Source organism: Channa argus, chromosome 2 (genome assembly GCF_033026475.1).
Source record: "Channa argus isolate prfri chromosome 2, Channa argus male v1.0, whole genome shotgun sequence".
Taxonomy (NCBI): Eukaryota; Metazoa; Chordata; class Actinopteri; order Anabantiformes; family Channidae; genus Channa; species Channa argus.
The window spans coordinates 29,386,693-29,411,004 of NC_090198.1; the positions used below are offsets into that span (position 1 = coordinate 29,386,693).

At 42.0% G+C, this 24,312-nt stretch overlaps 2 protein-coding genes across 4 annotated transcripts in view; one reads left to right on the plus strand and one right to left on the minus strand.

Annotated features, from left to right (window-relative positions):
* The window catches only part of adamtsl5 (ADAMTS like 5), a 32,354-nt gene extending 18,076 nt beyond the window's left edge, over positions 1 to 14,278 (plus strand). Inside the window, exons 7-14 of one of the 3 annotated variants that reach the window (XM_067490782.1) lie at positions 2,191 to 2,314; positions 5,178 to 5,264; positions 5,809 to 5,972; positions 7,414 to 7,606; positions 10,012 to 10,052; positions 10,098 to 10,185; positions 11,087 to 11,158; positions 11,464 to 14,278. In XM_067490782.1, the coding sequence (XP_067346883.1) occupies positions 2,191 to 2,314; positions 5,178 to 5,264; positions 5,809 to 5,972; positions 7,414 to 7,606; positions 10,012 to 10,052; positions 10,098 to 10,185; positions 11,087 to 11,158; positions 11,464 to 11,798 (1,104 nt within the window). In that variant the 3' untranslated portion in view covers positions 11,799 to 14,278. Of the gene's footprint in view, positions 1 to 2,190; positions 2,315 to 5,177; positions 5,265 to 5,808; positions 5,973 to 7,413; positions 7,607 to 10,011; positions 10,186 to 11,086; positions 11,159 to 11,463 lie in introns of all 3 variants that reach the window. The other 2 variants (XM_067490773.1, XM_067490791.1) reach the window with 2 other exon arrangements.
* serinc4 (serine incorporator 4) overlaps positions 13,594 to 24,312 on the minus strand; it is a 28,207-nt gene continuing 17,488 nt past the window's right edge. Inside the window, exons 6-11 of the mRNA XM_067490803.1 lie at positions 23,959 to 24,170; positions 22,118 to 22,213; positions 17,439 to 17,565; positions 17,242 to 17,354; positions 16,865 to 17,018; positions 13,594 to 15,727 (exon numbers count right to left, since the gene is read on the minus strand). Coding sequence (XP_067346904.1) covers positions 15,520 to 15,727; positions 16,865 to 17,018; positions 17,242 to 17,354; positions 17,439 to 17,565; positions 22,118 to 22,213; positions 23,959 to 24,170 — 910 coding nt within the window. The 3' untranslated portion in view covers positions 13,594 to 15,519. The remainder of the gene's footprint in view (positions 15,728 to 16,864; positions 17,019 to 17,241; positions 17,355 to 17,438; positions 17,566 to 22,117; positions 22,214 to 23,958; positions 24,171 to 24,312) is intronic.

The following is a 24,312-nucleotide window of genomic DNA, read 5'->3' on the forward strand; positions in this document are numbered from 1 at the left end:
GTGTGTTTGCATAAAAAAAAATGAATTTGTGGGTCATTCACTTGGCCGAGGTCAGAGCAGTACAGGAAGCAGATGTAGCCTGCAGCTGGTGTGAGGAGCTGCAGGTCAGAAATGGTGATCAGATTCCAGAACACATGGTTTGCACTGTGTGTTCTGTAAATACTCTCATAGCCAATTTTGAAGTGTTAAGTATTTTAATTGCTGTTCTCAAAGGGTGAACTGAACATTTGCCCAATCAAGTCAATAATCTATGTTCTAAGTCTTGACATTGTTTTTTCCCAACAAACAGGCCAAAACTCAAATATGGTTTTGGTTTTTGATTAGTTTTGTTTTATAATAAAACAAGACAACGATCTACAGCAAAGTTGTCAGGATTTAGTCTTAACGTGGACCCAAGAGCAACAAGGTGAGGAGATTAACTTTATTGCGGAGAAAAAACGAGCCAGGGAAAACACAACTTAATACTTAATACTAATACTGCTCCTATTGCAGAGGACAACAGACACAAACTAGGAGGGAAAAACCCGCAAAACAAGAACACAAGGAGTTAACTCGAAAGCGAGGCACTGGGAAATTAACGAGGGCAGAATGGGAGATGACTAAAAACTACAGACAGTGACACGAACAACCATAACTTGTTAAGCAAAAACACAGAAACCTAAACATAAACCAGGGGAGTGGACACAAAAATGAACTAAACGAGGACTAAACCAAGATCCTGAGAAAGGACCTCGAACAACGTTGGAAAAACTTAACATTCATGAAACCCTCAACTCAACTCAAGCCCACTGGAAGACAAGTCAAATCCTCACCCTACAAAAACCCCCCTCACAGGAAAAGAGTCCAAGAATCACGAAACCAGGAAACAGCGTCTTGCATGGATGACAGTCCATGAACAAAGACAGTGATCCGACACTGAACCAAGGGGACAGCTGGGTTTAAAAAGGGCAGCGGAACAGGTGAAAGCAATTGAGAGCGGTGATGACTTGTGAAGCTGGAGACAAATCTGGGGACAGGAAGTGGAGAAAAGGAGGAACAAAAATAAAAGTCCGGGGCAGGAAGTGAAGAAAAGTGTCGGATCATGACAGAAGTTGGTCAGTGTAGTTAGCGCTTGTAGATCTGTGTCCAGTGGAATTAAGGCATTAGGTACTTGGAGCTTAGAGGTTAATGTCAGCATCCTAGTTTAGCTTGGTGGCATCCTAACATTTCCTAATTAGCGATTAAAAACCACGCGCGGCTGAAGGGTTTGTGATTAGCAATAAACAGGAGGACTGGACTGAATGTTTTAGCATTTTTGCTTGATGTGTGAGTTAAACAATAAGCAATCAGATTTTTTTTTGTCTCTATCGACTGACTTGATATTAATTGAATAAATGCTTCAGCACAAATCTACTCAAATAGCAAAAACTGCGGAAGAGCAGCTGCAAGCGGAATCTGATGAATAGAACCTGAAAGAATTAGTTTACGTCTGCACTTTTAAAGTTCCATTAATGCAGATTTGCTTGCACACTTGTGTGTTTTGTACTGTTTTGCAGGACGGTCGCTGTGGTCACTCCCTCAGTTGGGCCTCGTGCACTTTGCTACCTTGTCACAGGGAATTCATTTCCTGTCGTGCGCACCCATGCCCCACATTGAGTGGGCTTTTGTGGTTTTGAAAGGAGGGCTGAGATTGTTGCGCTCTTGCCTGGGAGCCTCCCCTTCGATTGTGTTGCTCTGCAGAGCGGGAGATGAAGGCCAGAGACGAAAAGAGCCACTGCATTCTATCTAGCAACACGATTCTCCACACGCCGTAAACTATCCAGCTTATCCTCTGTGCTCTTTGCTTTGGCATTTTAACCTTTACAGAGGCAACACTCTGACCTGTCCGCCCCCGTTGAGGCCCTCAACTGCTGTTCTTTCTCCCGTGTGAATGACACAGGGATGCAAATGAGGGAAGAGACAGAGTGGATTGGGTTGAGTCATTGTAGAAGAGTTAAGACCACTTAAAGGTAAAGACAAAGCACAAAGAGAGAGTAGAAGTTGCCAGGGTTTTAGACGGAAAATGTGTCAATGCTGCCTCTCAACAGGCTGTGGAGAAACACGTTTCAGCAGAGACACCCAGCCAGATCAAAGATTTGTTTCCTGAGCAGTTGTGTGCTTGTGTGTGTGTGTGTGTGTGTGTGTGTGTGTGTGTGTGTGTGTGACATACAGAAGCCCGGCTGTGACTTCATCTTGGGTTCAAAGCAACAGGAAGATGCCTGCATGGTGTGTGGAGGACAAAACACCACCTGCCTGCAGCACAAGAGTGTGTACCAGAGCAACGGTGTGGAGGCAGGTAGGACACACACACACACACACACACACACACACACACACACACACACACACACACACACACACACACACACACACACACACACAGTCATCATGCTGTTTCCACAAGGAATCTATTCCAGCAGTTACTGACGAGAACGGTCTGCAGTTAATTCCAGGTGCTCTTTCTGTTTTCCCTCCAAGTGTTATTAGTCATTCGCATTTAGTCAAGAGGTCATTGTTCTCTGATAAAGTGAACGTTATCCATGGTAACAGCTTTCCCAAACCAAAGCATCTGGCTGGCTCCCAAAGAGAAATTCCGCTAACAACGGGTCCTTCAAACATCGCAGAGTCCCTCAGGCTAAAGTCAAGGCCCCAAATGACACTCGGGCTCAGTGCCACTGGCACATGTCCCGCCTACAACGGTACCTGGAGTTCAGAGTCTGAGTCAGGATCTGAGCCAGGATCTGACAGTGCACAGCAAACTTGTTGCAAATGTACAGTGTATGCAATGATCCATGAAATCAACCCACGAGGATCTTGTTTTGTTTTGCAGTAAAACTGGACAGTACTGATATTTTATTATTATATTTTGGAAGTTTTCGTGTGTGCTGGATTTGCCCGGGTGTCTGCAGGTTTGGCTCTCTGCATTGTTTTCTAGCAGTTGCATGCAAATGTTAGTCGTCTCCTGCTGCCTTCCACTTTTGCAGAGACACGCGTGTTAAAGAATTTACTTTAAGCCGGTGGTTTGCTGAAACATCAGCCAAATAAAGAAGAAAGTACTGATTGGCATAAAGATACCAAATAGTAAGAAATCTTATTTACCAACCAGCAAGTTACTGGAAACACGACGGGAGGAGACACTTTATGGTTTGTTCACTTTTCAGTTTCAGTTTCACAAACAGCAGCAATATCGCTCTCTGGAAACTAAAACTGAAGGTGAACTGTGACAGGTGATGAGAGATTCTCTGCAGTGTGAGAACTGAAGCTGCCGTACTTGCAGCCTTCGTAACAGGTAATGTGAAAAATGATCGATACGGGTGTAATGGGATTAGTAGCGAATGTGACAGGACAGAGGTGAAGCAACGTTAGCACGGAAGAAAACGATGGTACAAAAAGCCTTTGAGACTTGAACTGTGACCTTTGGTCCACATCACAGACTCAAACGAACAGCAGATGCCCAACACCTCTGCTGTGCGGCTCGGTAACAGCGACCTCCTCACACAGCTCTGTTGTGTAGGCAGAGCAGAGCTGATACATGATGAAAACAGGCTGATAATGGCCGCTTTGTTTGGGCGCATCAACCTTGGGAGGTTTTCTCTCCTCCTGCAGCTGCGTTTCCCAGCAGAGGGGAAACTGATGGAGTGGCACTAAATCGCTCCTCAGAAGTTCGAACGCCGACGGCCTTGAGCTCCTTCGGCTTCTTTTCACTGCAGCCATAGAGCCACAGAGCTGCCTCTGCCTCTGTTTGTGGACAAAGTGAAATATCACTCACTTTGTCACTTAAACTGTAAATATACAATACATTTTTAAAAACTGTTGAAAGATCCATGTGCTGAGGAGAGGATCCTTTAGTAAGATGAGGACTGAGGACTCAAACAAATGTGTCAGTAGCCTTTAGTCAGTAAGGCAGTCATCCATGGACCACAGGGTCAGTGGTTCAATCACTGGTCCTGGCTATGTGTCCTTTGGCAAGACACTGAAACCCAACCTCAGGTGAGCACCTTGCATGGCAGCCACTGCCATCGCTGTGTGAGTGTGTGTGTAAGTTTATTGTAAACTTGTAAAGCGCTTTGGATAAAAGCTCTATTTAAGTGGCCTTTTAGCATTTGTCCAAAGAAGTTGAGTGAATCTGCCAATCAGCTGGTAAGGTGCTGTAGTGGGTGTGGTCTAAGTGACAACGTATTGGAGTTAGGTTTGTTGAAGTCAAAGATGTAAGTGAAGCCTACAGCATTTTCACTATTGTACACAATGATTTTTTTAAGTAATGAGAATAATCATGTACTCATTCACGTACTTGTATATCAACATGGCAACAATCGGCATCATAAAGAGGCAACACACAAACGACTTTGCAATCAATTTCATTGCTATGAGGGAACGTAAGCCTTAAAACTGCTCCATTAAGGTGGTATTCCAGCCACAGGGGGTGATGTTTCTCAGTCAGGAGTTAGAACACAAGCTGATATAAACACTCTTAACTAGCCACGACGAAAGAGCTTCAGATCTGAAAGGCCGCTCAGCGAAGTGGCAGCTATGATAAGATGTCAAATGAAGTAGTTTCGTTAGCCTGGACAGTGTTTCCAGAGAAACACAAGACAGACTATGTAGGACTCCTTTCAACACCGAGCTTTGTTATTTTGGACCATATTGAAAAGCACCTATTTGGTTTGAACCCGTCCCAGTGCCACTATAAACGCTGGCATACATCCAGTCATCTGTGTACAGTAATAAACTTTTACTGTTCACTCGCCTCCCCTCCCTCTGGGTCTGGGAACTGCTTGCGATGGGGGTTAACTCCGGTTCGGGTCTGGGAACAACTCGGACTAGATGAACAGTGATGGTGATCGGGCAGACGTGTGTGCTACTCTCTTTATTAGTACTGTTATTATTCAGTATCGTTATGGCTGCAACACTGATGATGACAGTTTCACTCTTCTCCCCCTTCCCCTCTTCAGCTCTGTGAGGTACAAGGTAAACACCCACCATAAGCATGTTACGTCTTATATATTACTTTGTCTGTCATGTCCTATTCTCTGTGTTTAAATAAAAAATTTCCTTTGTTCACCTTCATCTAAGGCTTTTTCCCATTTGACATTTATTGGGGAAACTCACTTTTCCTGGGATAATGCGAAAGCCCCTGACTGAGTGTCTCTTTTGCCCAGGAGGACCTTTTGGATACAATGAAGTGGCCATGATACCGGCTGGAGCCACTCACATCCGAGTCACCGATAACAGCAGGAATTATCTAGGTACGGTTCAGCCTGTCCCTCTCTCACACACAGGACACCCGGCTTCATATTCAGCCACATGCAGAGGAACTCACAGCCACAGCATTAGACAGACAGTTCAAATCAATTCCCGTACTTGCTGTTACTTCCTCTCCCTGGAGACAGAGGGGGCTCAGCAGTCCCAGCTGGTCTCTGGGCCTGATGTGTGTTTCCCAGGCAACATAAAAACCATGGGCATGTTTATGGGCCCAAAATAAAACAGGCCTCAAAATGATACACGCTGTGGTCTTGGAAGGGAGGCTCGTAAAGACTTGATCTGGCCGCTGGGGCAAAGCAGGTGAAGGTACTTATTTCCATTTCATGTCATGGAAAATCCCTCTGCCTGCACTGAGGAGAGACAGCTGCCATATATAGCCAGCTGGTATATTTCTGCTTCTGACAGCCTGCCTTCACCTCCCCATGACCCGCTGATACAGAAAGCTAATTGTTGCCATTTAATCACAACACATTTTTTGACTTTTCAACATTGACTCACACCAATCTCTTCCACCCTTCCCTCCCCCAGCCCTCCAGAACGGCCGTTCCCAGTTTGTCATCAATGGTAACTGGAAGATCAGCGTTCCTGGAGAATATAATGTAGCTGGGACTAAGCTGCTGTACCGGCGGGCGGCAGACACCTGGGAGAGCTTCGAGGTGCCAGGACCCACCCAGGAAGACCTGCATCTGATGGTGAGATGCCGGGACCACGTAGTTTGGTCACCATCTCATCCCATGAGCTGGAAACCTCCTGAGACGGGGCCGACCCTGATCTCGCTGTTTTAAATTACGTTGTGTGAAAAGAAATCGCCTCTTCCCAAATAGACAGTAGTGTTAATGTTGGCACCTGTTTATTGTTAAGGTTTTAGTCCTGTGACGAAAATGTCAAACTTCAGTCATTGTGTGTTTAGTGTTAGTTGGAATCTGTTTTTCTAGCTTTTGTAGAAACCAATCAGTATTTTTGCACTTCTACTTTCCTCAACCTGAAGTCTACTTTGGGTTTAATCCCTTAAAAAAGGTCTGCAGCAAACACAAGGTCAAGTGATTTTCAAGATTTTTAAGTGGTATTTTCTAGACATTTTACATGTTAGTGAGTGTATTTAGATTTCAAAAACCTGTGAACCATTATCCAGCTGAACAAAACATGTAAGAGTTGTACTTGAATTAAGGGCAAATAGCGAATGGAAAAGGGCGAAGAAACCAGCCGGACAGATGTCGATGCCAGCACATATACACAACGTTCACATTCTGTCACGTAGCTCAAATAAACTAAATTTTCTACAATAATTATTAATTGATTATTATCATCCCCATGGGATCTCAACTTTCACAAGATAATAATCCAGAAGTCAGTTCACTTATAGTTTTTGTTCAGTATTGTTCACTGGGTTCAGCTTGAGAGGCAAAATTAAAATGATAATAACATAAATACATCTTTAGCAAACACAGTAAAACCTTTTTTTTTTTTTTTTTTTTTTTTTTTTTAATGTTATTTCCTTCAGGATTAATAAAGTATATATCTATCTAAATATTATTTTTTTTACATTTTTGCTGGAAATGAAAATGTAATGAGTTTTATAAGTTGTGTCCTGTGCAGATATTTTTTTTTCTGCCTTTTTTTGTTGTTTGTTTTTGTTTTTTTTGACTCATTCATGTCAAAATTAAAACGGATCTTTAATTAATTAAAATATTATTTCTAATCTTAAATCAAATTTTAATAGATGGACCAAACTAAAGAATAATTCAATATTGTTTCTATTTATGTAGTTTCTGTAGTCTTCAGTGCACAAGAAGCCAACAGCCATTGAAAATAGCAAAGTACACACATTCACTAAGCTAATAAACTCACAGATAAGTAGAAATTTCACTTCTGCTTCACTTTCAAGGGTCACAAAGCTTTTGACATCATCTTGGTGATGCTCATATCAGGATCATATCAGGTTTCAAGTTGACAGAGGATCAAAATCTCACTTTTAACTCTTTAAAGTGGTTTTACTTGATGACAGATTGTTTTTATGGAAACACTGATGTTCCCAGAAACTCCAGCATGATGATTTCTGAACTGAATAAAGTAGCTTACACCTGTTATTTCAACATCTAAGTAAATACAAGCATTGACTAAGTTTGTGTGCAGGTTCTTGCAACAGACCGAAACCCAGGGATTGAGTACGAGTACTGGCTGCCACCGGACCAGTACGCCGTGTACCATGGAAGCAGGAGTCCACTGCGCCAGGCTCACCACACCGCCGGCTACCGACCCTGGGAGCGACCCTCTACTACAACCACCACAACCCGGCCTCCCCCCACCACCACCCAACCCCACTGGTGTAAGAGCGGCCTCCAGCTCCGTTCAGTCTCGATGATGTGTACAGTACCAAGATGCACCAGTACAGGCTGGCGTTCAAAGGCAAACTAGCTGCCACAATCTAAGTTAACCAGTTACTTACTCATCGTCATAACTTCAGGCAGGGACACAGTGTTGTCAGCCTTCAGAATAGAATTGTCCAACTAAAGAGTTTCATTTAGCTCAGATGCATGCGAGCACACACCATATTTCTACAGTTTATCTCCTTAATTGATTCAAAAATAATCAAATGATAATCAGGATAAATATCCAGAATTAAATATCCATTAAATGTGCTGTGAAGTATCTTATTATCTGATGAGCCTTTAGACTTTCCTCATGTCACCACTTTCATTTCACCCCAATGAGATAAAAGCTCAGGAAATCGATACATGTTCATTAAACAATTGTCTGGTTTCATTCAATATCAAATCTGATATTTTACTCACAAAGTAAACCGTTTGCAACAGGTTGTAAACCAACCATCCCATAAACACTTCTAAGTGTATCTGACTCCAGTGTGAACATTGTGGAATTCCTAAACTGCCATGCATGTGCACAATTAACCCCAGTGTGAGTCACGTGCTTCGATGACATATGTTTCCTCCAGAACCTTCTACATGCACGTCCAACAAATTTGAAACGATCCCCTCTAAGATGACCCCCATTATTTTTAGTGGCTGTGAGGTTCCAATAGTGAAGGACCCTGCTGATAGAGCCGGAGATCAGATATGGACCACAGGCGCAAGTGGTTCAGATCTGATGTGGTTTACTCAACATCCGTGAAAGCCGCACATTTAAAGCTATAGAATGTTTTATCCCCAGTAGTTTGGGATAAGTTTGGCTTTTCTTTAATGTCATTTCAGCTGATGTGGATTTTTTTTTCCTTAATGTTATTTGGAGCACGTTGTTGACATTCCAGACCCAACAGGTGCAACAAACTAACAGGGTGATGGGGGAAATGCAGTGTGTGCAAACCCACAATCCCCCAGTCGGGCACAACAAGGGAAAACACCTGTGTGGTGAACAATGGCTCCAGCTCGTATTTGCTTTAAAAGAGTTTATCTGCAGGCTGAACTGGCTGCTGCTGAGGAATGCAGCTGCTTTATCGCTCACGATAAGCCGACAGTACGCGAGTCTCCCCTCGAATTCTCACATTCTCATGGAAATCTGCTCACAGCCTCAGCAGTCCTGCTTTCTGTCGCGCTGATATAAATCGAAGTAGCGCCTCTGGGAATGTTTTCCAGGTGGTAGATTGTGACTTTTATTGTTGCCAGAAATAGTTGATTTGTTAGGTAACAAGTTGAACTTTCAAACCACTGGTCACGATTTAGCAGACACTATGAGGTTGGTGTGAATTTTGTCTGCATGTGTGGCACAATAGTTCACAGAACACAGGACATTCATTGTTTGGTCTGATAGTAATGAAACTGCACATGTCTTTGGAAATGCCAGTGATGTTCCTCAGTGTTATTAAGTTTGTTCCCGACAGACGGTGGGTCGAGTTTCTATCTGTGGGGTCTTCCTGCTGCCTAGAGATGCTCCACAGTAACATGAACAGGAGAGAGCAGGGCCAAATAAACTGAAGCCAGAGCTCAAAATTAAACCTTCAGAGTCCAAGAGTGTCTGAGTGGAAGCTGTGAGGGTTAGAGGTCAAAACCATTGGACTCATTTTTTAAGTAAAATACCTTTTATCTTCTGTCATTGGAGAGTGTGTGTCCCTTTGTGTTTACCGTTATTTGGCATTAACTTCCATTTCGCCTTTAAATCTACACTCCGTAACCCATAATGACAAAGGGGAAACATCAGCGCTGCCGCCTCGCAGCTGGATGGTTCCTAGCTCAAATCCATGGGCAGCTGCAGCCTGTCTGTGTCCAGTTTGCATGTTGTTCCCGTGCACGGTGGGTTTCCTCCCACAGTCCAAAGACATGCGTGTTAGGTTGATTGGTGACCGTAAAGCCATGAACAGGATAAGATTAATTTCATACTTTATTGTCATGTCGATGGGCACATCAACAGAGGAAACACTCAACACATTACATAAACATTCCAACAGGATAAAATCCAAAAAAGAAATAAAAAATATAAACATCAAAATTTAAGAAAGCAATGCAATAACATCTAATTACGGTATCTACCATTTGATAGATCAGTCTGTGGGATTGTTACAATTGAAGGATTATTAAGGGAGCGTTTAATACTAAAACCCTGTGGAGGATTTGGCAGCAATAAATAAATGAATAAATACATTTGCATATAAAACAGTCGCCAGCCCCATAACTGAAACCAATATATTACTTAACTGTTCCAAAGTGTTGGAATGGAAGGATAAAAATCATTTCAGTTCAATTTCTTTGAACAATGAGCTAATTACTTTCTCTCTACTAGTTTTAAGGCCCGTGAAGCCGCCACGCCAGTCTATGCACCACCACCACCAGCAGCAGCAGCAACAGCAGCAGCACCAGCAGCACCAGCAGCAGCAGCGCCCTCACCAGCCCATCCTCCCCCGTCTGGAGCGGGAGGAGAACCACAGGAACCTCCTGCCTCAGCCCTCACCTGGAAGTATGTTCCTCATTCTCCCACCTCAGTCCCTCCCACGCTGGTTCCCCTTGTTAACTATGAACCGAGGGAATGATGTTTTCAACTTCCTGCATTCAGTGACCAGATGAAAGTGTTTATCACATGCATCAAGAAGAAGGGGAGCAAACCGCTGTCCAGCACCTCAGTGTTCCGTGTTTAGTTTTTTGTTTCATGTTACATGAGAAATCAAAGTGTAACAGCAAATATGAAGTATAATGTCTTGTTGGTTCTGCTGTGGGTTACAAAATGTAGCCTATAGTGCTTTTACATTTTGGTAAAGGCTAAGTGTAAAAACACTGCTGGTAGTAGTAGTAGTAGTAGTAGTAAAAGTATTCTCTGCTGTGTATCACTGCATGCACAAAAACTATGAAGGAGTTACTGAAATTACTGAAAAGCAGTTGTGAATGTCTGAGTGTCTTTGACTGCAGCTCCTCAGAAATTATGATATATTTGGAAAGTGAAACTCACACTGAATCTACATATGTATATTTTTATAAAATTGGTGGGAAAAAGCAACATGAGCATCAAAGATTTTAGATGTTTTAGCTGCTGACCGTTGCCTGTGTGCTGAAAGTAACTGTTAACGCTACAGTTATTTGTCTCTGCTGTGAGTGCAGCCAAACAAGGTGGAGATCAATAAAATCACTTTTCCAGTTGGTGCTTACAGTTTTGTGCTCAGCTAAACACAACAACTGGAAATAGTTTTGAGGCGATATGTATTATTTTAGCCATCATGTTCATGGTCACCCATTCAAATCATGGATGGAGATGCGAGTACTGATTCATAGATCTCAAAAACATTTCCATCTGTTGAAGTCTTTCTGCTGTGTTCCTGTATCATTTCAACTCTTGAGCTTATTTTTTTTCTTGGTTTATCCTTCAGGACATTGTGGGAAATGTCAGCGTGTTAAAGGTCGAAGGCAACGCCAGAGACAGTATTGTCAGAAGGACTTCGGTGAGTCTAGTTTTTAGCTAAACAGCAGATGCCCATAGAAAGACTGGATGGAAACATTCCTCTTGTTAACACTGGGCTTTAGAAAATCCCTCCAACAGATGCGTCCATCAGTGATTGTGGCCAAAATCCTCCATCTGCACAAAATATGTGTAAAAATTTTTAATTGAAGGGGATAAAAGCGTCAAAACAGTGGAAAATGCAGCGCACTACCAAAATATTTTAGCTTTAGATACACATTTAGAAAATGCTTGTTCTTCGAACAACAAATTGAAGTATTTTCCTCTTCTATCCCCGTTTCCCATCAGTTTTCCGGGCCCAGGTCCTCGGGAAGCTGTACAGAGGCGAGGAGACGCGTTACGACGTCCAGATCATCCACACCTACCGAAACCGCTTCCGCTTGGAGCACCGCGAGTTCCTGTGGGTCCCTAACGTGTGTGACTGCCCCCACTTGCAGGAGGGGAAACAGTATATACTGATGGTGCGTCGCCACATTAACTACGAGCACACGCTAAACCGCATCCTGCTGGAGGAGGAGAGCTACGTGGTGCCGTACAGACCCAGAGAGGATGAACTGCTGCAACCGCTTGAAAGACTCTGCAGCAACAGAGGCTCCAGACACCAAGTGGAGCAGAGGGGATGAGAAAAAGTGTGTGTCTGTCTGTGTGTGTGTGAGAGAGAGTGAGTGTTGGACAATGAAGCTCATACTGAAGCTCTCTTCACTTCTAGTGTTTTATATCTGAACTTTGGAAACGTCGTCACTCTGCATATGATCAAACAAGGGGCATCACTGAAGATAAGTGACCGTCGACAGGTTCAGCCTCATTTCAAACCACACAAGCTGCCACGTTAGGAAACCAAATAGTCTCTGTGTTAATTCAAAAGCAGGGACATCTCACCACATGGAGCACTTTAGGTGGACACCACCTTTAAACACGTACCAAAGAGAAGAATCGAGACTGAAATGGTCTTTATGTTTTTTGCTGTTATTCCACAACTTTCATATCATTTATTTTTGTGTGTGTGTGTGAGTGAGAAAGAAGAATCCATCTCAAAACACTGTCACTAGCTGTCACAACATAACCATAATCATTATTCGTGGCACCAATCCCGCAGTTGATGGATCAAAGTGTCCTTGAGCAAGACACTGAACCCCAACTTAGTTGCTCCCGGTGAGTGTTGGCCAGCTGCATAGCAGCTCCTCCATCGGTGTGTGAGTGTGTGTGTGTGTGTGTGTGTGTGTTAATGGGTGAATATACCATTTATTTGATGCACAAAACTCCAGTTTTCATATTGAGAAAATAATTTAAAGAAATCAGAATTTGTTTGCAAAAGATTTCTCCAGATCCAGAAATGACAGTTTTATCACGTTCTAACCCTGCTACTCTTTGTACAGTTAGTTTGTAGAGAATATTTGGAAAGTGACACAGTCATTTTGGTTCTGTACACCAACACCGTGGATTTGAAAAAAAAGATTTGAAAAAAAACAATCAACCTGTGCTTCAGGTGTAAATTGTGGGCGTTAACCTGAGCTGAATCCAGCTGAGAGCTCATTACCCAAGTAAAAGTAAAACTCAACTACGAGTAGAAGTACAACTGGAAATTCTTAAGTCCGGTTGAAGGACTAAGTGCATGCTGGGAAATGTTCACAAAGTACAAACGCTCAAGTACTCCATCAAGAAAGCAAAGTATTTAAAACTGCATTGAAAGTAATTGGGAGTAATGAACAAAAACAAACAGGACAAAGATCAGTGTGGGTGTCGAGAATTGGTGTGGAACAGAAACCGCTGCTTAATGCAGAGCTGAATATACCTCAGCACGTTTTTGCAACCAGATATTAAACCTGACCACTGATCACTTTAAACTGGTCCTAAATGTTTCGTTTCGAACCCGCAGTGATGGTGTGCAGAGTATAAATTAGGAAAAGTGTGTCACTGGCCAAATGTATGTGGACGGAACTGAACCTGCAGCTAACGTACAGACACAGCATCAGGTTGTAAAGGCGGATTTTAACTTTGGCTTCAAGTAAAAATATCTAAAGACGTATTTGTGTTAACAAAAAAAAAAAAACTTAAATCATAACTTGCGTTTCACTTGTTGTGTTGCTCCTTCATTTTTACAATGTTAAATTAGTTCTGCTTTGTCAACTTTACGTCAAACATACAGTATTTAATTGTGTGGCACTAATTAGCTGCACTCTGTTCAAACCTCATCTACATGTGCCAAAGGTTTCATTGTCTGACTTGTTGATGTATAGTGTGAGGATGATGATCCTCACTCTCCTTTGTGATATAGTGTTACTATAAACCCGCAGTTCGACAAACCAGACAACTGCAGCGTTGGTAAGAAAAACAATGTATTTGCACAAAGCTTCACATCTACAACAAAAGGAAACGGGACACTGTTCAAAGGACCTAATATGGAGAACTGTGGTGTGACGTCATTCCGAGCTCCGACTTCCAACTCTCGAGCTAAGTGGAAAACGCCGTCATTCAACTGTGGACGTACGTTTTTAAGAATGAGCCACATTGTTGCCACATCAGCTGCAGGAAAGTCATCACAGACACTCTGCTCGGTTTCCTTCACTAGAGCCATTTTCACAAACAGCTGCAAAAAAATCTCCTTCATTTTGTGTTGTGGAATTTTACAAATGATTTTCTAAGTGAGTGATGTTCTGTAAAGCAACACATTTGTTCCCTGTTGTGAGTCAAATGCAGTCACTACAAAAGGTTTTTACATTTCGGTTTAGCTGCCTCACAGTGGATCTGATATTCTGTCACTGAGCACGTTAAACATGATGCTGAGAAAAAGAATCCGCTCGCTCCGTGATCTTAGACACTCAAAGGTTTTTGTTCAACACGTGGACAAATCTCTCTCTGAAGGAGCAGTGCTGCTTCTGACACGCTATTAAACTGCCATGTAGCACATGCTCAAAGAAACGTGGTGCATTTGGAATGAAGTGAGATGAAAGGTGTAATATTCACATTTGAAAGCCTTTTTGGATATAATAAAAAATATTAATGTTTTTTTTTAAAAACATGTTTGTTAAATGTAAGAAATACTAAATATGGAATTGTATGTACTCTGAAAGTATTCTTTTAGTAAACACATCCATCCCTTCCAGTGGTTTCTGCCTGGTCCCAACTGCTTCACAAAGTGTGTCAGTGATATTAGAGATGTACAAGTACTACACTGTTTTGCTTTAGTGCTAGTTGCTGGACAGTAACACAGCACAAATTCAGGGTGAGGTCCTGGATGGGGAAGCGTGGACAACATGGACTGAGAGAATATGGAGGTAATAAAACTTTGGAGAACAAAGAGAACTTAAGGTAATGTTCTAGTTACTGTTTATAACCCCCGTTGTAGCTGATGTCAGTCACAAAATCTTAAGACTTTGGCACAGCAGAGTTTGTTTTCATCAATTATCTTAAAACAGCTGTAAACCACAGACATTTTCCGCCTCCATCTACCTGCAGAGATGATCTGATTAGATCTGATGTGCGTTGCTGAGATTTTGGACTGAGATCTCAAATTTAACATATCTATTAAAATCCTCTAGGGAGCGTGAATAGTTTTATATTGTTATAAGCTACACCAGTCTTTCAATCGTTGTGTCGTTTTACTGTGTGTAACAGCAGAAGTAAGTAGAAAGACACTGGAAGTGAGAATTGAAGACGTCCATGAGAGTTTAGGGTTGTAAGAATGAAAAAAAACGAAGGTATCAAAAAAAATTCTGTTGACTTCCTGATTTCGCAGATGAAACCACAGAGCGGACATGTGTTGGACCGTGTGCTTCACACATGGTTGCAGTATTTGCCTAAATATTTAGTTTATGCCTGTGAATTTTTATTATGCATCTGCCACTTCTGCTTCCAGCACCGAGAGAGACTTGTTCGTAATCCCAACCGTCGACTGTCTAAGATCAGAGGACTAACATGGCTTTGATTTGTGTTTATTAAGAAAAGAACAATCTGTGCTTTTGTAGCAACTTTACAGCAAATATCTAAAATTCCTCCTCTGTTAAATGTCTAAATATGAGTGAAAATGAAAAATTATACTATAATTTCAAAGAAAAAAGTTCCTAAACCTATTCATTTACCCCTACTTCCTTTAAGTCCCACATTGTACAGAGTGACAGTTCACTCTTTCTATTCCCTTTGGCAATTCATACTGGATGTATGTTTCCAAACCACAGCCACGTCCTCGTTAGTGGCTTAGTTCCATGTTGTTGATATGTTGTCAACCTCAGGGCACCGAGACTTCTGATTGGTCCTTCTCTCATCACGGTGAGTCTTTGTGACCTCCCCTCCTGCAGTGTGAACGTCGTCCTCCTTCAGCTCCTCCTCTTTGACCTGAATGCTGCGTCAGATGCTGACGGAGACGTGGCGGGAGGATGCCGAGCGTCGTTTGATGCGCGAGCGCCGAGGTCGGGATTCTGACTGACAGCTGCACAGGGGCCCCAGCAGCAGCCACAGGTAGAGGATCACGCAGGCCCAACAGGACGACATCTTCACCCAGAACGTCGACCAGCAGCCGTGGGTGAACGTGGTCTCCAACACTGCGGACTCATAGCTGCAAGAGGACATGACATGGGGATGGTTATGTTCTGATGCAAGGTATTTTTTGTATCAAGGAAATTACAGAAGGCCCTTGCAACGACAAAGCTCTTTGGTAAAAGATGGGGAAGGATCTTAGTTTTGTTCAAAAGCACAAACACATTGTGAAGTAACAGAGTCTAAACACAATATAAAAAACGTAAAAACATCAGACAAACTGGATGTTGTGCTGCCATCTTTAAATATTTTTCATTATATGTCCACATATTTGCAATTTGCCATCAACAATCTCAACATACAGTGTCCTCAACGAGTAATTAGAGAACATAATCCTGTTGTGTTTATGTCCTAAAAAAACGTGAGACTGCAGTTAAGTGATATAAAAATGACATTTCTGTCCATTCTTTTATGAAAGTTTGGTCTTTCTCTTTTCAAATGTTTCACTACTCATCCAAGAAGCTTTCGCTGTCTGAAGAAAGTTGGTTTGGGACCCTCCCCCATATTATTTATTCCTCCCCTAATTTAGTCTTGTTAGGTGGACGATAGCGAAGGTGCAGTCCAACGTTTCTCAGATGGAAGAAGCTGATTGGATGAGCAGCGAAACATCAAACTTACAAAAAAGAAGTCCAGGTGCTGAGACCCGACTACTGGACCAACTCATCTGGAGAATCTTCACGGATAAATTGTTCTCTGTTGTCCAGAACATGTAGCATTTTGTTTTCTATGTACGCGCGGATCTAGAATGTTTTCATGCTAAAATATATGAAAACACCTTAAATTTAAAAATAAATAAAACTTTATGTGTTTATAACGATAGTGATTTCTTTCAGTTCTGTACAGAAGGTTCTACTGCAGGTACCTACCACCGTGTCACTCTGGCAGGGGTCGGCCAATCGGATTATGAGGACGTCCCTGTGCCATCACTCCTGTATGTAACCTCAATTTTTTTAAATAATAAAACAACTCAAAATGGTGCAAACATAGACCTGTAGTGTAGTGCATGGCCTTACACAATCACCCCCACCCTCTGCCCAAAAGCTCTGGTTCTTCTCACTTCTGCAGAACTACACCTTCAGTCCTCATCCTTCATACAGTCCCTCAGACAGATTGATGGAAATGAGAACCAGGGTGGTGCAAACAGATTTGAACTAACCTGAACCAGTTTGTGAGGGTCATCATCACATAAAGCGAAGCCAAGAAGAAGACAAAATGGAAGAAGAAGTAGCTGTAAGCCACTTTCTGGGTCTCATTGAGAATAACCTTCTGACAGCCTTTGTTCTCGTCGTCGATCACAAACTCATCTTCAGCTGAAAAGACAAGTTTTCTTAGTGAGAGCTCCAACCTGCGATGAACAAACAGAACTAAGAAAAAAAAATCAGTTTTAGGCTCATTACATCTAAAACATTAACTTTCTTTGGTATTTTCTTCTTTTGTGGTATAGATCCTGTTATGTCACGATCCCACGTGAGCTCACCCAGCTGTAGCTTCCAGAGAGACAAACGCCATCAAAAGGACATAGTCAGTACAAACCTTCCTGTTCCTCAGGGCAGCAGAAGCAGCAGGTGGCTTTCTGGAACTCGTAGCGGTAAACTTTGATCATCCAAAATGGACCAAACACCTCTGCCAGGTAAGAAGCTTCATTGCTGCGGGGAAAGCAAATCAAACGCTGTGTTCAATGAGGATTTTGTGTTTTGTATCTCGTTAATCTTCTGAATGTGTTTCTTTACCATGCAAACAGGACACAGCAGTACATGATGGCAGCTCCTATGATGGCGACAGCATTGCCTTCGTTCTGGATACCATCTTGTCCAACACTGGGGTAACAGACGGTCATGTTCATGCCCTGGTACACCACTAACACACACACACACACACACACACACACACACACACACACACACACACACACACACACACACACACACACACAGTGCATGAGCTTTCATCACAAATAAAAACAAGCAGTGTGTTTGAGCTGGTTTGTTGCAAATGTGGGTCTTTTTAAAAGGACCAGCAGAACACTGACAACACAAATGATTAAAAAGGTCACATGAGTTTAACCTTAAATGTCAGAAATGTCAAATGTCAACCTTAAAGCCGAATGCAGACAGACATTGTTTTAGATTAAAGGCTAAGTACTGCAGTCATACTCTGTATTTATAGTAACAACCGTGTACCTGCACAGTGCCTATGGATACATATTTCCTGTTACTTGATAACAGGCCGACAAGATCAGAATAACTAAAATACCTACAGTATTTTGCAGTTAAGGGGACTTATTAAATATTACATAATAGGTGTGAATGGCTCCACTTTAACCATATTCGTTTTACAACAACAGGTAGCAAAGTGGTTTAGATATGGTAATTTTTGAGAAAATAAACTGCAATCATGCTTTAATAAGTCCCCCTAACTACAAAGTATTTTCATTTATATATATTTATTTTCATCCTGGGCTGTACCATTCACACTGGGTACTTTTTTGTACCCTTGTGGTAAAATTATGCAGCACCTTGGTACTTGAGTTCATGTGTCATTGCTGATAACTCATTTGTACCTTAACTAAATAAATAGTACATATATGTATTTTGGCCCTCACAAGGTCTAATTACCTTGAGGTTCAGTAATTAGCACGTATCTTTGGAGACAGAAATTGACTCCTAATGTGCACTTATTTCTGAAAGTGAAGACCAGCTTTATGTTGCACCACTGCTGTAGGTTTTCCTCAAAGAAAAGGTTTGAAATGTACCAACTAAACAAGGAAACCCAATGAAATTCACAAAACAGGAGCAAATTAAGAAAATACCTTCACAATTACACAAAAAACTGGTTTTCATAGTTTTTTCTGTACTTGGCAAGTTTTTGTATTGGCAGCATTGACAGCCAGTTTTTTCGTGCCCTGTGCTTTGTCTGTTTGCATGTGTTACCTAGAGCTGAGCCACAGTATATACAGCAGCATCCTTCAAGTTAACGTGTGTTTTACTGTTATTAAATTAAAAATAGTTGTTTGGTCAAACTGCTGCAATCTGACTGAATTTGTAAAAGGAGCCAAAGCTTCTATAATCATCCAGGGTCACAGGATCAGCTTCCTGTAAACCTTTATTAATTACCACAATTGGAACCGTTCAACAGAATTTTGACATTAAATCAAAAACAGACACCTGAGATGTGAATCCGACTGAACTCAGAACCACAGAGAAAAGTGCAGGTCAAGTATTTGTGTCATTCGTTGTCCTTTGTTTCACTTCCTCTGAAATTCCTTTCTTTTTTGAAAATGGGGACCTCAGCTTCATGTCTCCCGTATAGTCTCCCCTTGTGGACACGCTCTGTGCCATTAGCTTTACACGTGCACGTGCTTGTGCACAAGCTCTAACTCCCAAAAAACACACAGAACTCCAGCCCAACCTCGAGAGGGTCGTTTCAGCCAGCTGCAGATTCCTGGAAGGAGTGTTGTGTTTGTGTGTTGAGTGTTGTGTTTGTGTGTTGTATGTTGTGTTTGTGTGTTGTGTTGTGTGTTGTGTTTGTGTGTTGTGTTTGTGTGTTGTATGTTGTGTTGTGTGTGTCTCAGACTTTGTTACATACACTTGACTAAACCTTAACAATGAAAATGTTCACTTTCAATGAAAGAAATTCAACCGGAGGTTCAAAAAGGCACAAACACACACACGTTTTTAAGATAAATAATTAGTTTGCATGAGTAAAAAAGACACAGCATCAAAGAGCAGGACAAATCTTCTCTCCTAAGACAACTAAACCAAACCTGCGTGTTCTTGTCTTTTATGTGGTCGTGTGGACAAAATTTACATAAAGCTTCGGCGTGTAACTTTTTTCAAACATTTTTTAACTAAATGCTACAAACTTTTTATATTTTGGACAAATGCTGTCAGTATCTTCAGTGACAGGTTCACACAGTTTCAACATTTTCTGCATGAGGAATTTGATACTGACCAATGCTCGACGGGGCGAGCTGAGCGTGGCAGATGGTAAAAGAGCAGAGTGGAGCAGGGAGAAGGGGGACTGGGGACTGAATGTGAAGAAAACAAGACTCTGTGTGTGTGTGTGTGTGTGTGTGTGTGTGTGTGTGTGTGTGTGTGTGTTTGTGTGTGCGTGTGTGCGTGTGTGTGTCATGGTGAGATCATAAAGAAGAATAAGATTTCCAGGCAAACAAAGACCTGAGGCAACAGTCACAAGGATGAATCTCTTTGTCTAACACACAGATGAAAAGACCGTGAACTACAGCAGCTGAGGGAGGAAATAAATGTTATAGAGCAGAAGAGTGTGTTAAGGTGTGTGATGAGTGTGTGTCTGTGTGTGTGATTCAGTGTGCGATGAAGAGGTGTTTTTATTACAGTCTCAGAACATATTTTCTCAACAAGTTGCTACAATGTCTTGCACTGCCCCAGGACACACACTCACACCTACTGTACACACTCATACTGTACACACTGCTCTGAATCACAGAATGGAATTAAAGAACCGTCCCCCTCACCAGGATCACATCCCTGCAGACTCTGAGAAGCTTGGTAGCTGCTCCCTCACAGAGGACGGCGACATTCAGCTAATATTTCCCTTTTCTCCTACCACATTTCTGAGGCAAACATTGTAATTTTATTTCCTAACTGTGTTTACTTTTCAGAATCTGATTACTTTATAAAAAATGGTGGATCATCATCAGACTTTATTGATCTTCAGTGTGAAATTTACATTCACACATGTTTTGCTCTCTGTAGCCCTGCGATAGACTGGCGATCTGTCCAGGGTGGGTCCTGCCTATCGCCCGATGACAGCTGAGATAGCCCCCAGCCCCCCCCACCACCCAATATTCTATATTATGATATATTATATTATAAAAAGAGAATAATGAGTATTTACGTACGTGATGTGAAATGAGCTATTTAGCAGAAAGAATACTTTTACTTCAGTAATATTTTGAATGCAGGTTCATTTTGTACTCTGGTATTACTCAAGTAAAGGATCTTAGTTCTTCCTCCAGCACTAAAAGTCTGCAGCCTTAGTCAACCTGGGCACTAGCAGTGGTTTGACGGATGCTGCTTCTGTGTTGTCAGATCCTAAGTAAATCCTACGTTTTTTTTTGTTGTTATTTGCTTTTTTTTTTCAATTTGCTGTGCTATGAGCTCTCAGGGCTGTTCCACTTGGTTGATATGGTGCATGAATTGTATGGATTCAGACGACTACATCCAGAAACCAACAAAGCTCTATTAAGCCAAATTCTGAAATATGTTATCAGACAACATATGCACTGGAAATTTGATTATGCTGCGGTGCTGATGAGAAAGTTTGGGCCTTTTTAAGCTTTAAGCTTGAAAAAAATCCAAGCTGGCTTCAGCTGCCATCCTCCACGGTGTCTCAGAGCAAACATATGAGCCAGCAGATGGTGTTTAGTACACAAAACACAAGTTACCAATTGGACATTTGTGCAGAATGACAGCAACAGAGAACAATCTGAGGCACCGATGCCTAGCGAGTCAATTACTGGTGATGGAAATATCAAGAGCAAGAAAAACACAACGGTTTATGAAGGGCACCTCAAATAGTTACTCTTACAATTATTTTGTTGCATTTGTCCTTTAACCACTTGTGCTGTCCTCCACTGTATAAACAGACAGATCACATTTTACTGGCAGAGCTAAACAATTCATCGCAGTTAACGAGTTCGACAGGATGAGCTGTGCGAGAACATGTGTAATGAAGCTGCCAGGCTGTGTTCCTATGTTATTATGTTGTCAATGGATCCATGAGGAATGCGAAACAAATATCCTTCAGTCTGCCCTCACCACAGGCCACCAGCCCAGCAGGCAGCATGTCAGAGCACATCTCATCCCAGCTTGTGTGTGTGTGTGTCTGTATATGCATGTGTGTCATTTAGACGTAAACCCCTGATAAGACCAGGGCCTCTGGCAACCTGCTGCACTAATGCCTCAGTCATGTAGAGGTTCTTTGTCTTAACCTGGAGCCAACAGGCGAGTCACCATGAGAAATGTTACGGAAAATTATAGAGAACGTTACCATGCATGTGTGTGCAACACGAGGAGAAATTACATAAAGAACAATAACATAATTAATTCCATAAAATAACCTCATTTGTATAAAACAGAACTAGATTCTAGTTGCGTTGCGACCAACGCTATTTCACATCACACTGCTAACAAACCTGATTACTGCTGCTTTAAAGAATCAGCTTCTATTATTATTATTAATAATACAGTAACATTTTAGCATAAGAGAATTACATGTGAAGTGGACTGAAAATATGGGAACTTCTTTCTGATTTCCTGTAGCACGTGCTTCTCTTTTAGTCTACATATACAGCAAAGCCTACCACTGAATAAATCCCTTCATGTGTGTGAGTGTGTCAGTGGAGCTGCAGAGATGTCTGCTTAGTTACCTTTCTCCGGGGGGCGGCTGGACAGAGCCGAGAACGTGAGGTACATGACGTAACAGCTGATGATGGAGGCCTGAAGGAGCCCCGACCGAGGCTGTTCTGCAGACACAGAGAGTCAGGGTCACCACACACTCACACACACACACACACACACACACATGATGCAGGTGATGTGAGGCAGTACTCAAATCCTTTACTCTGCCAACATGAGAAAAGCGACAGGAAAACACGCCATGTGCACTCAATGCATTTACGTGTGTAAAGTACTGAAACAGAGGAGCTGTTTACTTCAGTTTTAACCTATTGGTCCATTGTGGATTCATTATCCAAAAGAAAACGGTAGGAACAAGAACGTAAAGACAGAAAGTGGATCCTGTTCTGTAGCAGTAAATATTCCTGTGGGTGAAAATTGCTCTTCGCTTCTGTTCAGAACCTTGTGGATTATCCAGGCAATAAACCACTTTACACTTTGTAATCTAGGATCGAGGTTGGATCACGTTGTCACCACAACCAAACTGTTACGGAGTTTCTCTTGGACTAGCTCAAGATGCAACCAAGTAAACCAAGTGAGTCTACAAGCCACTGAACCGTCTACTGAAAAATACATTTACTGTAGAAGCTCAGATACGATCAAAAGTAAATGAAGCTACAGGGGAAAACTTTTTCTTGGTTTCTGTTTCCATTGACAAGAATGAAGCCTGAATTCATCTGATGCATGTTACAAGTGCAAGTCAAAGTGCATCAAGCTGAATCAAATTTTCATTCCAGTTCCTGAAAACGTACAAATACAAAAACGGCATTTGTCCCTTTAGAGGTTCGACACGGTAGAACATGTTCTGCATGTTGATTATGCTGGATGCCCTTCCTGCCGCAACCCTGCCATTTTTTCCAGGCTGAGGACCGGTGGGGCCACACCTGGTGGGGTGGGATTCGAACCTGCGACCTTCTGCAGCCAAACCAAATGCTTTACTGCTGAGCCCCCAGACCCCCTTATAATATAAATCTTTTCATTAAAGCCAGCAAGTAAGAATGCGAACCGTTGATTTGCAAGACCATTAGCATCTGCAGGGATATTAATAAATTTGGTGAAATAAAAGCTAAATGTTTTCCTTTTCAGTAAAGTTGATGAAAATTCGATTCAATAAATTATCACAACGTGAACATCCAGATTAAGCAGTTGTATCTCGTGAACTGTGAACATTTTTCTGATACGACTTTGCTTTGATGTTTTCTCCATGACTTAGATTCTTGCTGCCTTGTACCTCACTTGTAAGTCGCTTTGGATAAAAGCGTCTGACAAATGACTAAATGTAAATGTAAATGTAAAGAAAACCTGAATAAATTGGTGGAGAATCATCATGATGGTGTTTTTATCTACAAGGCTCAAGGGCACATTGAATGGATTTATGAGTTTGAATATACGTGAAATTTGTTGTCATCGGATATTAACATACGGGAGATTTTGGACAATACTCTCTGTACCATCGTAGACAAAATACAAAACTAGGAAATGTCTTTTGGAAGAAGCACGTTCCACCCTCCCTTTGTCACCTTAGTGTATGTTTAAATAAAATGTACTTGTGTACTCTACACTTGAGTAAATGTACATTTCTGTAAGCAGCTGTATGTTTCAGTCATAAAATTCAGACATGTGCAGGCAAAGCAGCGATGCAGTCAGGTTTTGTTTTTTAACGGGAGAAAGAGATTAGCCCACATCTAATTATTATTATCTGCAGCGGCAGTGGTTTCAGCAGGGAGGTTGTTTGCATAGCTGGAGATGGACTAAGTGTTATTTCGGCGCCAAGCACTGACGACAGACACACAACTGTGTATCAACAACTCACTTTGCTTCACGCACGGTGTGACGGCAATGAAGGACATGAGGCCGCAGAGCCCCAGGTTGATCCACAGCAGGGCCTTGTTGAAGTGGCAGGCGATGGGGTGTGTGTAGTACTTGTACATGAAGGTGAAGGCCATGGTGGCGATGGTGTAGAAGAAGAGGGTGGCGCACATCACCGCCAGGTACCAGCGCTTGTTTTCAGCCGCTCCGGTCAACCTGACAACAACACAGGACAACAACAGTTTCCGTATATTTAATGATCATAACATTAGGGAATAAGTGCAGCCACTAAGGATTTTTATCTCCAATAACTGGCTGTGAACACAACACTGACCAACTTGTTGAACAAGTCCAGCAA